General features: G+C 40.0%; 2 protein-coding genes across 2 annotated transcripts in view; one reads left to right on the forward strand and one right to left on the reverse strand.

Annotated features, from left to right (window-relative positions):
- Positions 1 to 964: 964 nt before the first annotated feature.
- fam174c (family with sequence similarity 174 member C) lies at positions 965 to 6,451 on the reverse strand. Its single transcript, XM_072388893.1, has 3 exons — positions 5,998 to 6,451; positions 2,856 to 2,978; positions 965 to 1,568 (listed from the first exon to the last, which is right to left on the reverse strand). The coding sequence occupies exons 1-3, from the start codon at positions 6,270 to 6,272 to the stop codon at positions 1,565 to 1,567; spliced, it is 402 nt and encodes a 133-aa protein (XP_072244994.1). The 5' UTR covers positions 6,273 to 6,451; the 3' UTR covers positions 965 to 1,564.
- Positions 6,452 to 11,366: 4,915 nt separating this feature from the next.
- LOC140311504 (calcium/calmodulin-dependent protein kinase type IV) overlaps positions 11,367 to 12,793 on the forward strand; it is a 40,277-nt gene continuing 38,850 nt past the window's right edge. Inside the window, exon 1 of the mRNA XM_072388891.1 lies at positions 11,367 to 12,254. Within this exon, the coding sequence (XP_072244992.1) occupies positions 12,148 to 12,254 (107 nt within the window). The 5' untranslated portion in view covers positions 11,367 to 12,147. The remainder of the gene's footprint in view (positions 12,255 to 12,793) is intronic.

The raw sequence follows: 12,793 nt of genomic DNA on the forward strand, positions 1-12,793 counted from the left end.
ATATTTTTAATATTACAAAATGTTTTAAGTTTTTTTCTATATTTGTGTGTTTTTTAAAATAATATTTGACCATTTGCTTTGTATTTATGTATTTGAATCTATTCATAAAAAATACACAATTATAAATGACTATTTTAAACAAATATGGTCACGATATATGTATAATCTATATTATATTATATAATATTAATTTTGCTAATATCTTTATAACAATTATGAATATTTAAAAATATTTAAAGATTTTCCCTTTTTTAATTTATTGATATCTTTTTGTTGAATATTTAGTGTTTTTCACATAATTATATTCTCATGGAATTATTTTGTAAAATATAAAATTCTTCCACAAATTATTCAATTTTATGAAAATAACATTTTTAAAATAATCTAAAACATATTCTAAAATTTTTGCAAAAATTGTGATATTTTATGGAAACACATTCATATTTTTTAGATGTTTTAATAACAATTTCACATATTTTAATAATATTTCTATAGGTATGTTTTTATTCTATAAATTTTATTTTTTCAAAACATTTTATTGATATAAAAAATAGTAGACTTAAAATTAATGTTCTTAGAATATTTTCAGACAATTTACATTTTTAGTACTTTTGATTGTAATTTTGATAAATTTTTTTGCCAAAACTATTACAAAAAATTATAATTAATAATTATATAATTTTTAGATGTTTTAATAATAATTTAACATATTTTAATAATATTTTATGGGTATTTTTTCAACAAACTGATAACATTTTATTAATATAAAATATGTTAGACTTAAAATCATATTTTCAGATCATTTTTAGTACTTTTGATTTAACTTTATGGATATTTTCTCTGTACATTTAACTGATGCTTTTCTTCACATTATTTGCCTTATATCATAAATGTTTCTTTAGTGATTATAAGTCAAAACAAACCAAATTAACCCTTGAAATGAAACAAAATGATCAAAGAGTCAGAAATTTTAGTTTTTTATTCAAAATTAGATCATAAAGTTCTCGAGTAGAAGTATAAACTCTGTCTTTGTTGTCGTGAAAGAGGCAAACATCTCAGATAGTCCAAAAATCTAACAAAGTTTCACTTCCATCCTTTAACCTTTAAACCGCAACACATCTGAAAAACAAACGAGCGTCAATACCACGAAGGTTTGAAACACTTGTAATCTCTGCAGGATGGAGGGTCAGAGTCTGTCAGGAGGACGAATCCCGATTGATCGCCGCCGTCGCCGGGGGCGACAGCCGCTCTGCCGTCAGTTTCCAGTAGTTCAAAGCACAGCTGAAGAGCTCAGAAAATACTTAACAAAGGAAATAACAATAATAATAATAATAATAATAATAATAATAATGAAAGGAAAAGGAGCATTTGGCTTCGTGAGGATCCAAAGCAGCAGTTTCACCATCCAACACCACACTTAAAAAAATATTGATTATCCTGCTCTGGTTCCTGAGCAGCTTGAAGTTTTGGCTTCATGTCTTCTTCAGTGACAGTTTGGTCCTTCCTTGTTTTCCTCTCACAGCCGTCGGCCTTCGATCAATATCAGCTGACGTCCAACGGATACTCATCTGAACAGAGAAAGACACAGATCAATCAAAACTTCCATCGTGTGAAACAAAGTTCAGAAAAACTGATGACGGCGCAGTTAAAGGAACATTTCACCCACAGTTATCTGATCAGCTGACTGATAGGAGCCTCCATACAGTCTGACTTTTATTCTTTTATTGATATAAAACTGATCGGATACAAATTATTCACTAATGTTTTCCAAATATTTGGCCTGATACTGAACATTTTCTCTGGTATTTCACATATTCAATCCTGATTAGTTTAGTTTTTTTCCACTATTTTCATGAAATTTTCATAAATTTGAATAAAATTTGCCCTGTTTTTAAGTCCAACTGGGTTAAAAGTCTATATTTTTAAACTGTGAAGCCTTTTATCAACATTATCTGGTGGCAGAGAAATATTTTATGGAGTGGCGCCGCCCTGGTGGCAGCAGCTGGACACACTGCACCTTTCTTTGTATCTTATTTAGCTTTTTTCTGTGAAAACACAGAATTCTGAAACATTTTTCTGTGCTGCTGGGCAGATTTCTGCTTCTGTTGGAGCAGCTAATGCCTGGAATAAGACTCCAAATCAAGGTGAGTTGAAGAGGAGACGTCGAGGATGCAGAGCAGGAACAAAATGGAGATAAAGCAGGAAGTTTAAAGCATTTCTTCCTTTAATCATCAGGGGAAATGTGAGATCTCTGGTGGATAAAATGGACGAACTTGGAGCCCTGATGAGGACACAGCAGGAATATCAGGCAGAGACCTGGCTGCAGGAACAACTCTAACAGCTCTCTGCTCAGCTTAAAGACTATCCGGGCAGACAGAGACTGCAGACAGAGCGCTAACAGTAAAGGAGGAGGATCACAGAGCTGGTTAACAACAGATGGTGGAATCCTGGACCTGGCTGCAGGAACAACTCTAACAGCTCTCTGCTCAGCTTTAAGACTATCCGGGCAGACAGAGACTGCAGACAGAGCGCTAACAGTAAAGGAGGAGGATCCCAGAGCTGGTTAACAACAGATGGTGGAATCCTGGACCTGGCTGCAGGAACAGCTCTAACAGCTCTCTGCTCAGCTTTAAGACTATCCGGGCAGACAGAGACTGCAGACAGAGCGCTAACAGTAAAGGAGGAGGATCCCAGAGCTGGTTAGCTGTTAGCTGTGAGTTTCTGTCCTTCTACTGAGAGAGTTCACCTGCTGTAACTCTAACAATCTCCAACAAACAGCAGGAAAATGAAAGCTTAAAGCATGAATTTCACTCAGAATCCAGTCTGGTTGCGACTCTTTTCTGTCGACCTCTGACCTTCGCAGGCTGCGGGCTTCATACAGCGTGTCGTCTTCTTCGCTCTCCACCGCCTCCATCTCCAGGGAGTCGTCGTAGTTGGACAGCAGCCCGTACTTCTTCCTCTGCGCCGGCTTCTTCAGCCTGGCGTCATCATCACAGAACAGACACAGCGATCAGTTAAAGGTCGGGAAACAGTCTGTATGTATATCAATTTATCATCAAAAATATACATAATTATACATTAAAAATGCATAGTTTTATGAATATTTATAAACAAATATGGTCATTATATATTATAATATATAATATTCATTTTTCTAATACATTAGAATATTATTTGAAGATTTAACTTTTTTTTTAATTATTGATATCTTTGCAAATTTTTGTTTGAATATTTTATATTTTTCACATTTTGATTGTATTATTATATATATTTTTTGCAAAATATAATATTTTTAGCACAACTTGTAATTAAATTTCATGAAAATAACATTTTAAAAATAATAATCTAAAGTATTGAAAAAAAAACATTCACGGATATTTTAAAATATTTGCCAATATTATTTTTAAAAAATTCTAATTAATATTTATATAGTTTTTAGATGTTTTAATAATAATTTAACATATTTTAATAATATGTGTTGTATAATATAAAATTTTTATTTTATTTTTTCAAAACATTTTATTAATATAAAAAATAGTAGACTTAAAAATAATGTTCTTAGAATATTTTCAGACAATTTACATTTTTAGGACTTTTGATCGTAATTTTGATACAATTTTTGCCAAAACTATCAAAAAAAATTATAATTAATATTTATATAGTTTTTAGATGTTTTAATAATAATTTCACATATTTTTATAATATTTTATGGGTATTTTTTCAACAAACTGATAACATTTTATGTTAGACTTAAAATCATATTCTTAGAATATTTTCAGATCATTTTTAGTACTTTTGATTTAATTTTATGGATATTTTCTCTGTAGGTTTAACTGATGCCTTTCTTCACATTATTTGCATTATATTACAAATGTTTCTTTAATGATTACAAGCCAAAACAAACCAAATTAACCCTTGAAATTAAAGGAAATGATGAAAGACATTTTCACAGTGAAGCAAACAGCAGCAACTGGTTTTGGTTTGAAGGCTGGTGACTGTTTCAGGGCTTTAATGAGGAGGCACAGCGCTCAGTTTGCACTTTAAAGTGACTCATGAACCAACAGTAAGTGAAAAACGAAGAGAAATCCACGACTCACAACCTGCTCACCAGTGATGACGACGAAAGAGAGGCGAAAAACTGAAAAACGAAGTAGGAAATGATCAAATAATTCAAGAAAAATAAGGATTGCCTACATTTTCTCCATTTAAACGATGCAAACAGAAGAATTACTGGTTTTACTGGAGTTTTCCAATTATAATGCTGAAGAAAGACTTTTTTGACCAATAACTGGTCCATTATCTGAGAGATAAAATAATAAAATTCACATTTAGCTCATGCAATCAGTTGACAGTTTAACGGTTTTATTTCTTTGTTCATCCCAAGCTGCATTTCTTCACTTTTACTATCAGTTTGCAGGTGATTTCGTTACTTTATTAATGATCTTTTACATTGTTTTTTTTTTGTTATTTCCAGCCCAGAAGTTGATTTAATTACAAATAATGAATTCAGAATGTTTTCATCTGATCCATCTTCATCCTTTAAGTTGTTTATTTCATTCCTCAAACATAATGTCCATTAATCTGACTGTTTGTACATTATTCTAATAATTCATCAGTTACATTATCTTTAATTTTTAAAGTGTCCTGATCAACAGTTCTGCAGCTTTCTGAAGCTCTTTCAGAGTTTTTCTTTGGACATTTTCTGCGTTTTCACTCATTTTCAGTCCAGTCCTTTTTTATTTAAGCCACTTAACTCTGACCTTTGACCCATTCAGGCAGAAAAAAGGCTCCTAACTCAAGGGATGAACCAGTGTTGTGTCGACACAGAACAGACAACTTAGCAAAGAAGCCATTTTAAACTGGATCTTTAGGCACTTTGTTACAAAGACACATCATTTGTTCCCATTTCTTTAGCTGCATCTATGAAAAACAGCAAAGAAAACACAGTTTGACAGACAGAAAATAGGATTTCTGCAGCAACAAGGTGATTCCCAAAGAGCTATTAGCTGAAAACTTGGCATATCTCAGCATGGTGTGCAGTGTGTCCTTAAAACATTTGAGGAAACTGGACAAGTGGAGGACAAAAGAAGAAGTGTCAGGCCTAAAAAACTATCTCCAGCAGATGAACAGGATCTGAAAGTGATGTCCTTAAGAAAGAGGAAAAAATCCAGCTGTGACCTGACAGGACCTGAGAGATGCATCTGGACCTTCAGCTGATCCATCTACTGTTGGCCCAAGCCTCATCAGAAATGGTCTCCATGGAAGGGTGGCTGTCAAGAAGCCGTTCTTAAGGAAGGGAAACAGGGAGAAAAGGCTGAGCTGTGCCAAATGACACAAGAAGTGGACTGAAAATCAGTGGCAACAGGTCTTATGGAGGGATGAATCCTCCCCAGAGCCCGGACCTCAACATTATTGAAGCAGTGTGGGATCATCTGACAGAGAACGGAACAAAAGGCAGCCCACATCCAAAGAAGAGCTTTGGGATGTCCTTCAAGAAGCCTGGAGAACTATTCCTGAAGACTCCTTAAAGAAAGGACAGAAAGCTTGTCTCAGAGGGTTCAGGCTGAGTTGGAGAATAAAGGAGCTCAGACCAGAGATTCACTTTAAAGCTGCTGAGAACTGATAAAAAAAACTGTTTCTGCCTCAGATTCTGGGTTTATATTCATGGGTGACCGCGTTGTTTTTCGTGGAAATTTATGAAGAAATGAGTGTCTCAACTTCGAAAAGAGCTAAACAGCAACAGTTAACATGACATCAGCTGACATCCTCCTCAACTCTGTATGTGGAATATTGGGCCAAACTCAATTCTCAAACTCGCTGTTTTAATATTTAACCTCCCGTTAGCTGTTGTAAAAATCTCCCTTTATACAACACGAGTGTTTTTTTCTAAAACTGGAGGAGCTGTTTACAGTTCGGCGTGCTTCTCATCTCTGGATATGTTTCTTTGCCTGTGACATTTTGGACCTGAACAGTGTTGATGTGAGCGGCGCTTCTCACCGAACTGCTCGGATGAGGAAGTAGAGAACTCCGATCATGGTGATGGCGATGAGGACGTACAAGGCCCGCTGGATCATCGAGCTGTCCACGCTGAAGTTGTTCAGCAGCCCACTGTGAGTCCTGCCGCCGCTGTGCGTGGAGTTCCCCGCGCTGGAGTTGGTCACAGCGGGTCCGGGCGCCGTGGTTCTTCCCGCGGTGGTCAGATTCTCCGCCGCGGACACGAGCACCCAACATATCGGCACGACAACCGCCGAGAGAAACCCACGAAAAGTCATTTTACATCTGAAAAGAGTCGCAAAAAGCGGAGGAAGGTCACGGGTGGGGCTTTTGAACGGCCACTGGAGCAGATGCGGGTTTCCTTCACACACGTCGCTTTGGCTAAAAGTCTGACGCAGCTTTGTTGACAAAGTAAAAAACCGAACAAGGAAGTTAACAGCCCCCTAATGGTGACGTCAGAAACTCCGTAGTGTGCTGCGTTCAATTGGCCTCGGAATTATAACATCCGTAATCCGTTTGCTCCGTAATATTGACACTCGAGGCTTTTATCGTAGCGGAATTGTAGAAAATATAGTTAAAGATGTTTAGAAAGTTTATTACAGCATTGCAAGAGCTTTTAGGTCAATAAAACCCGACAATTTCAAGTGGAGTCAGTTTATTTCCTTGTACTCACTCTTAGCATAACCACAATAACTGTCATCATCTCACTCAAGCAATGTGCAGATCATTTAAATGAAATAGAAATAAAGAAAATAAGAAACCCAAACTAGTTATTATATTTCCTTGATTATATCTCAGGGGTTTAAGGACGATATGCCTAATTTCAGATGAAGCAAGGACGCCCTCCTTATAGGATGGACTTCATGAAACACAAAAAGAACACTTAACAAAAGCATTTATTAGTTTCTAACTCGTGAAAAACTTTATTAATCTGCCATGGATCTGTTCAGGGTGTACCCCACGTCTCAGCTGGTAAGGCTCCAGCAGTATAAAAATGGATGGATATCTGTCCTGGTGGCCATCTTTGTCTCTTTCTGGCCTTCTGTGTCGGTCTTAGTGTCTGTTTTACATCTCAGAGTGGCTTTTTTGACGATTTTGTTGCTCAGTGTGTAATTATTTTTGGTTGTTTGGTCTCGTTATAGTAACCTTGTATCACCTTTGTGGTTGTTTGGATTGTCTGTGTTGTCATTCTGTGATTCATTGTGGTACTTTTGTGTACTCTTCAGACTCCCGGTGACTGTTTTGACTCGTGAATCGTGGTTGTCTCTTTGGAAAAAACACTAAAATCCTTAAAAAAACATCTATAAATGGTCTCCTCGACCAAACTTCACACATTTAGGCTATTCTGTTTTATCTCCGTTTGATAACTTATTCAGTAACTCATATAATGTTCGTCCACTTTGATTTTCCTCCCCTGAAACTGTTCCGAGGCCCACATTCAGAAGCTGATAATGAGCTGATCATCCTCTTCCTCCCCACATTGTGCAGTAATCCCGACTGAGACTCGGTGAATGATGCAGCTCTCTGTTGATCTGTGGACAGGAAATCACGTGTTGACATCTAAGGCCTCGCAGGATGAGATAAGATCCATTTATTTAAGGTCTTTTGTGCAACGGTTGAACCCATTTTAAGGAATTTCTAAAGTAGAGAGAACCTTAGATACATTTAAAGGAAATTTGTCTGATTCTGGTATTCTGCATAACTCCCTACAAGATAATAAAAACTGGATTTTCTGCTCCTCATTTCTAGTATCGCTCTAATTTGTTCGCATCGACTGACTAAAACGATTGAAGCAGCATTTATATTTATGTAAAGGCTCATCTTATTTATCTCGATTCAGCTTCTGTCCTCCTGCGTTTAATCGTAAAAGGAAAACAAGGAAGTCTCCACTCCTCAAATGCACTTGGAGGACAGAGGAAGCCGAAGGAGGAGCAATAAGAGAGGATGCACCGGTGTATGATTTACAGACGTTTTGTGCCAAGAGGAGGCGAGACATCCAGACTTCTCTCAGTCACCTTCGGTCGGTCTGGAACAGCTCATCCATCTTTTTATCGCAGATAAAGTCGGGGGCTTTTCAGCTGAAAAACAGCTGAAAAACCTGTTTAATCGGAGAAGGAGAAGCAACACAGGAGCAGATTACTGCAAACATCGGTTCATCTCGAATCCGATGCAGCAACACGGCTCATAAACATTGGGACAGGTTCATGTTTCCCCACTGTGAAGCATCCCCTCTTCTTTTAACAACATCTGCAAACATCTGGAACCATTATTCTGAATGTTTTCAGGTGGTAAAAACTGCAGGGACTGCAGGCAGGTCGGTCTCTGCTGCTGGAACAGATGCACGACGTGGTTTAACTTGCTGAAATATGCAAGGCTTTACCTGAAGAAGGGAGCAGATGTTACTCTAAAACCTGTTTATACCCTTCAGCGTTGATGGAGCCTTTCCAGATGTGCAGGTTTCCAGTTCCAGAGGCACTAATACCCCCCCATACTATCAGAAATGCAGGCTTTGGGAGCTGATAACAAGCTGGATGGTTTCCCACTTTGCTTCAGTCCACCTTAAATGAGCTTCGGTCCAGAGAAGATGCTTCTGGATCATGTCTTTATTGTGAGGACCTTTGATAAGATAGAATAAGATAAGATAAGATCAACCTTTATTAGTCCCACAGTGACCTAACCCTAACCCCAGACTTCTCTCAGTAACCTTCAACTTGCTGCTGCCCTTCTTTTAACCAACACTAACAGACGTGTGCACATCACTCCTGTTCTTCACTCCCTTCATTGGCTTCCTGTCCTTTATAGAACTGATTTTAAACTTTTAATGTTTGTTTTTAAAGCTCTTAACCGCCTCACCCCATCGTATTTATCTGAGCTTTTAACTGTAACCCTGGCAGAGCTCTGAGGTCAACAAATCAACTTTTGTTGGAAGTGTTCAGGTCCAAATAAAAGCCCTGGGGTGCCCCCAGGCTCTGGAATAAGCCCCCCGAGATGCATCTTATTTCTGACCTGGGCCTCTTTAAATCAGGGCTAAAAACCTACTTATTTCAGATGGCTTTTAATACCCAGTAGTATGGTGACACTTTTATATTATCTTATTCAATTTTGCTGTATTTTATTGCGTTTACTGTTATTTTATTGTTTTGTACTTATTATTTTCTTTATTTATTATCTGCTGTAAAGCACTTTGGTACCGAAATGGATTGTTGTAAAGGGCTGTAGAAATAAATTACATTTAGATCCTACTTTGGAGGTTAGATATTGTTAAGTTTATACGCTTTCAATGCTTTTTTGAAAGAAACTGTTTAAATACAGCATGCTGCAACCACCGGTCAGATGATGCTGCTGTGACAGCATGACAAAGGAAGGATTTCTACCTTTAAATGGTTTTCATCTCCTGTCAGCTCGCATTCATCATGATTTCAGGCAGGAGGGACAAAGACACGAGGAGAGGAGTTGGATCGGTTGGTTGATATTCAGTTCAATTCAGTTTTATTTATAAAGCACCAAATCACAACAAATGTCACCTCATGGCACTTCGATGAGACAGTCCAATTCAAGCCAATTAGAGTCCAATTCGTTGTAATCATAATCCAATCAAATCCGATTAATTCAATTCAAAATAAGTCCAAATTCACACATAAAAACCTAATTAAAAACATTAGCTTAGCTAAGGAAACCAACAGACTGCATTTAAACTTCTCTTTGAGCTAATCCTGAGCTGCACGAGGCGACTGTGGAGAGAAAAAACTCCCTTTTAACAGGAAGAAACCTCCATCAGAACCAGAACCAGAACCAGGAAGGGTCCATCTGCCTGGACCAGCTGGGGCTGAGAGGACAGGAAAGAGGGGACAACAAGCAGCGTAACACCAGGCCAGAGATACCTGCTGAGAGAGAGAAACACAAGTTAATGACAGCGATGATGTCAGAGGGAGGAGAGGTGCATCATGGGAGCTCCCCCAGCAGGCTGGGCCTATAGCAGCAGAACTATGGGATGTTTCAGGCTCACCTGAGCCATCCCTAACTATAAGCTTTATCAGAAAGGAAAGTTTCAGCCTGATCTTAAAGGTAGAGAGGGTGTCTGCTTCCTGAAGCCAAACTGGTTCCACAGAGAGGGGCCTGATAACTGAAGGCTCTGCCTCCCATTCTGCTTTTAGGGGCCTGATAACTGAAGGCTCTGCCTCCCATTCTGCTTTTAGGGGCCTGATAACTGAAGGCTCTGCCTCCCATTCAGCTTTTAGGGGCCTGATAACTGAAGGCTCTGCCTCCCATTCTGCTTTTAGGGGCCTGATAACTGAAGGCTCTGCCTCCCATTCTGCTTTTAGGGGCCTGATAACTGAAGGCTCTGCCTCCCATTCTGCTTTTAGGGGCCTGATAACTGAAGGCTCTGCCTCCCATTCTGCTTTTAGGGGCCTGATAACCGAAGGCTCTGCCTCCCATTCTGCTTTTAGGGGCCTGATAACTGAAGGCTCTGCCTCCCATTCTGCTTTTAGGGGCCTGATAACTGAAGGCTCTGCCTCCCATTCTGCTTTTAGGGGCCTGATAACTGAAGGCTCTGCCTCCCATTCTGCTTTTAGAAACTCTGGGAACCACAAGGAAACCTGCAGCCTGAGAGCAAAGTGCTCTGTTGGGGAAATATCCAACTGTGAGATCTTTAAGATGTGATGGAGCTCGGTCATTAAGAGCTTTATATGTGAGGAGAAGAAGCTTAGATTCTATTCTGAATCTAACAGGGAGCCAATGAGGAGAAGCTAAAACTGGAGAAACATGATCTCTGCTGTCAGCTGCTGATTTCTTCCTCTGTGGTTGCTTAATTATTACCCTGCAGGTTACTCAGGTGCTGGACTGTAGTTAATGAGGCGTCACATAAGGTGTCACTCGTTAGCTGTAATGGGGTTGTTAAGCTATGCTAACAGCTGCCTTTAATTCCACAGTTAATAAAGTTATTTTTAATTGCATCGAGTATCAAAACGTATGTTTGTTTAAAGTAGACATATTATAAAGTGTGATTATGATCAATGAAATATAAATAATTATTTGTTCATTATTTCTTTTTGCATTAATGGAAGATTGATGCTTTCCTGGTTATTTTAGGGGGTTAAAATGTGACTGAAAGCATGAATTAAATAAAAGATTTCCCACAGTTTATGAAGACAGGGGACGAAGCTTCTTGTTTCAGTGAATCTGGAAAGACTGAATGTGTGAGAGTTGCTGGTTTGAATCCCGCAGGATCTAAGCCTCCAGCTGTCACGCAAATGTACATTTCTGTATTTGGGTTATTTCTGTATTTAGGCTGCTGACAGGAGCTCCGCTGACCGACGGAGCCGCGGTCCAATGGCGGAGCGGATCGCCTCCCGTGCAGGCGTGTGATTGGTCGGTGGGGAGGTAGAGGGGCGGGGCTGTGAGATTACAGCAGCATCTCTCTCCCCGCAGATCCAGCGGACATCTGGAGCAGCCCTGCCTGGGAATCAAACCCTCCAGCATCTGACACCGACATCCCGCACCGAGCCAGTCCGGGGTTCGCCGCCTGTGTCCCGGTCAAACCGCAGCCGCGCTGCGGGGTTGCCATCGCTTTCAGGGCTGGATGTCCACCGGGAGGCTGCTGCGCTCCGGAGGGACAGACGCGCCGTTTCTGCCGGTAAAAACACGGAAATAAAGAGACTGAAATCTGGGAGGAGGGTGATGGACTGAACTGATCCGGGATCTGACAGGTTTTTGAGGCCCGATGGAAGCTGCGACACATCTGGACTTGGTGCGTCTGGGTTGCGGCTCTGGGTTCAGTCTGGAATAAAGAGCCGCGTTTGTCGCCGGAGGTTCGGTGAATTTATCTTCTTGAGTTTGTTTCTTCTGATCCTTTCCCCGCAGACACCTTAAACGGTCCTGATCCAGAGTTTGAGGGAGCAGGCGGATCCTCCTCCTCCTCCTCCCGCTGCTGGTCTGGATTAAAGCCCATCAGGATCATGATTCATCCCCCTTCCGATGCTCTAATCTGGGCTTTATCGAGCTGGATTTAAATCTGAGATCTGATCTGGATTACTGCGCTCCTGGTTCCGATCGGGTCACGTCCGACCCGGTCCAAGCCGGTCCGCTCCTGGAGTGATCTTGGACTCGATCCTGGTCCTGTCGGTGCGAATTTGGAGGAGTCCTGCTGTCATCATGCCTACGTCCCGGCCTGGTTCGGAGCCAGTGGAGTTCTGGGTGGACGGGTCGAGGCGGGACGGGACGGTGGAGGACTTCTACACCCTGAGCTCCGAGCTGGGCAGGTCTGGACCGCATAATCAGGGGTTAAAGGGGGAACTGATGAGTGAATATGGACTCTTGAGTGGGTCAAAACTGCCCACATGAGGGGTCCATGTGATCCTCCTCAGTCCGGGATCAACTTTGGCTGCTCTTCTTCTGTGATTTACAGGGTAACTCAGGAGCCAGTAAACCCAGAACCGGTTCCAGATGTAGGAGGAACCTGCTTTTAGAGCAAATTAAAGCTCTTAGGTGTCTGTAGGCTGTCAGACTTTGAGCCAAAATGGTGTCAGACGCCCTCCTCTCCTGAAGTTATCAGTGAAAAAAGGAGCTCTGATCATGTTGAACTGGCCGAAACTGCAAATAATCAGAATAAAAAGGCAGAAACATGTTTCTGACAGCCTGGTAGAGGCAGATTTAACAGTTTATGATGGAAGAAAACAGTGAAACTCAGCATGAAAGTTTTTATTTATGGGACGTGAATCCGATCTGATCATTTCCATTGATCTTATCATCATCTTTCTGAAAGAAATGACATATTTTTACTGATTTATTTGAGGATATT

The sequence above is a fragment of the Leuresthes tenuis genome, unplaced genomic scaffold (genome assembly GCF_036924035.1).
Source record: "Leuresthes tenuis unplaced genomic scaffold, fLeuTen1.0.hap1 SCAF_7, whole genome shotgun sequence".
Taxonomy (NCBI): Eukaryota; Metazoa; Chordata; class Actinopteri; order Atheriniformes; family Atherinopsidae; genus Leuresthes; species Leuresthes tenuis.

Coding starts and splice junctions, on each gene's coding strand:
- fam174c (XM_072388893.1), bottom strand. CDS start 6,272: ATGACTTTTCGTGGGTTTCTCTCGGCGGTTGTCGTGCCGATATGTTGG. Junction 2,979..5,997: donor TTCCTCATCCGAGCAGTTCG/GTGAGAAGCGCC, acceptor TGATGACGCCAG/GCTGAAGAAGCCGGCGCAGA.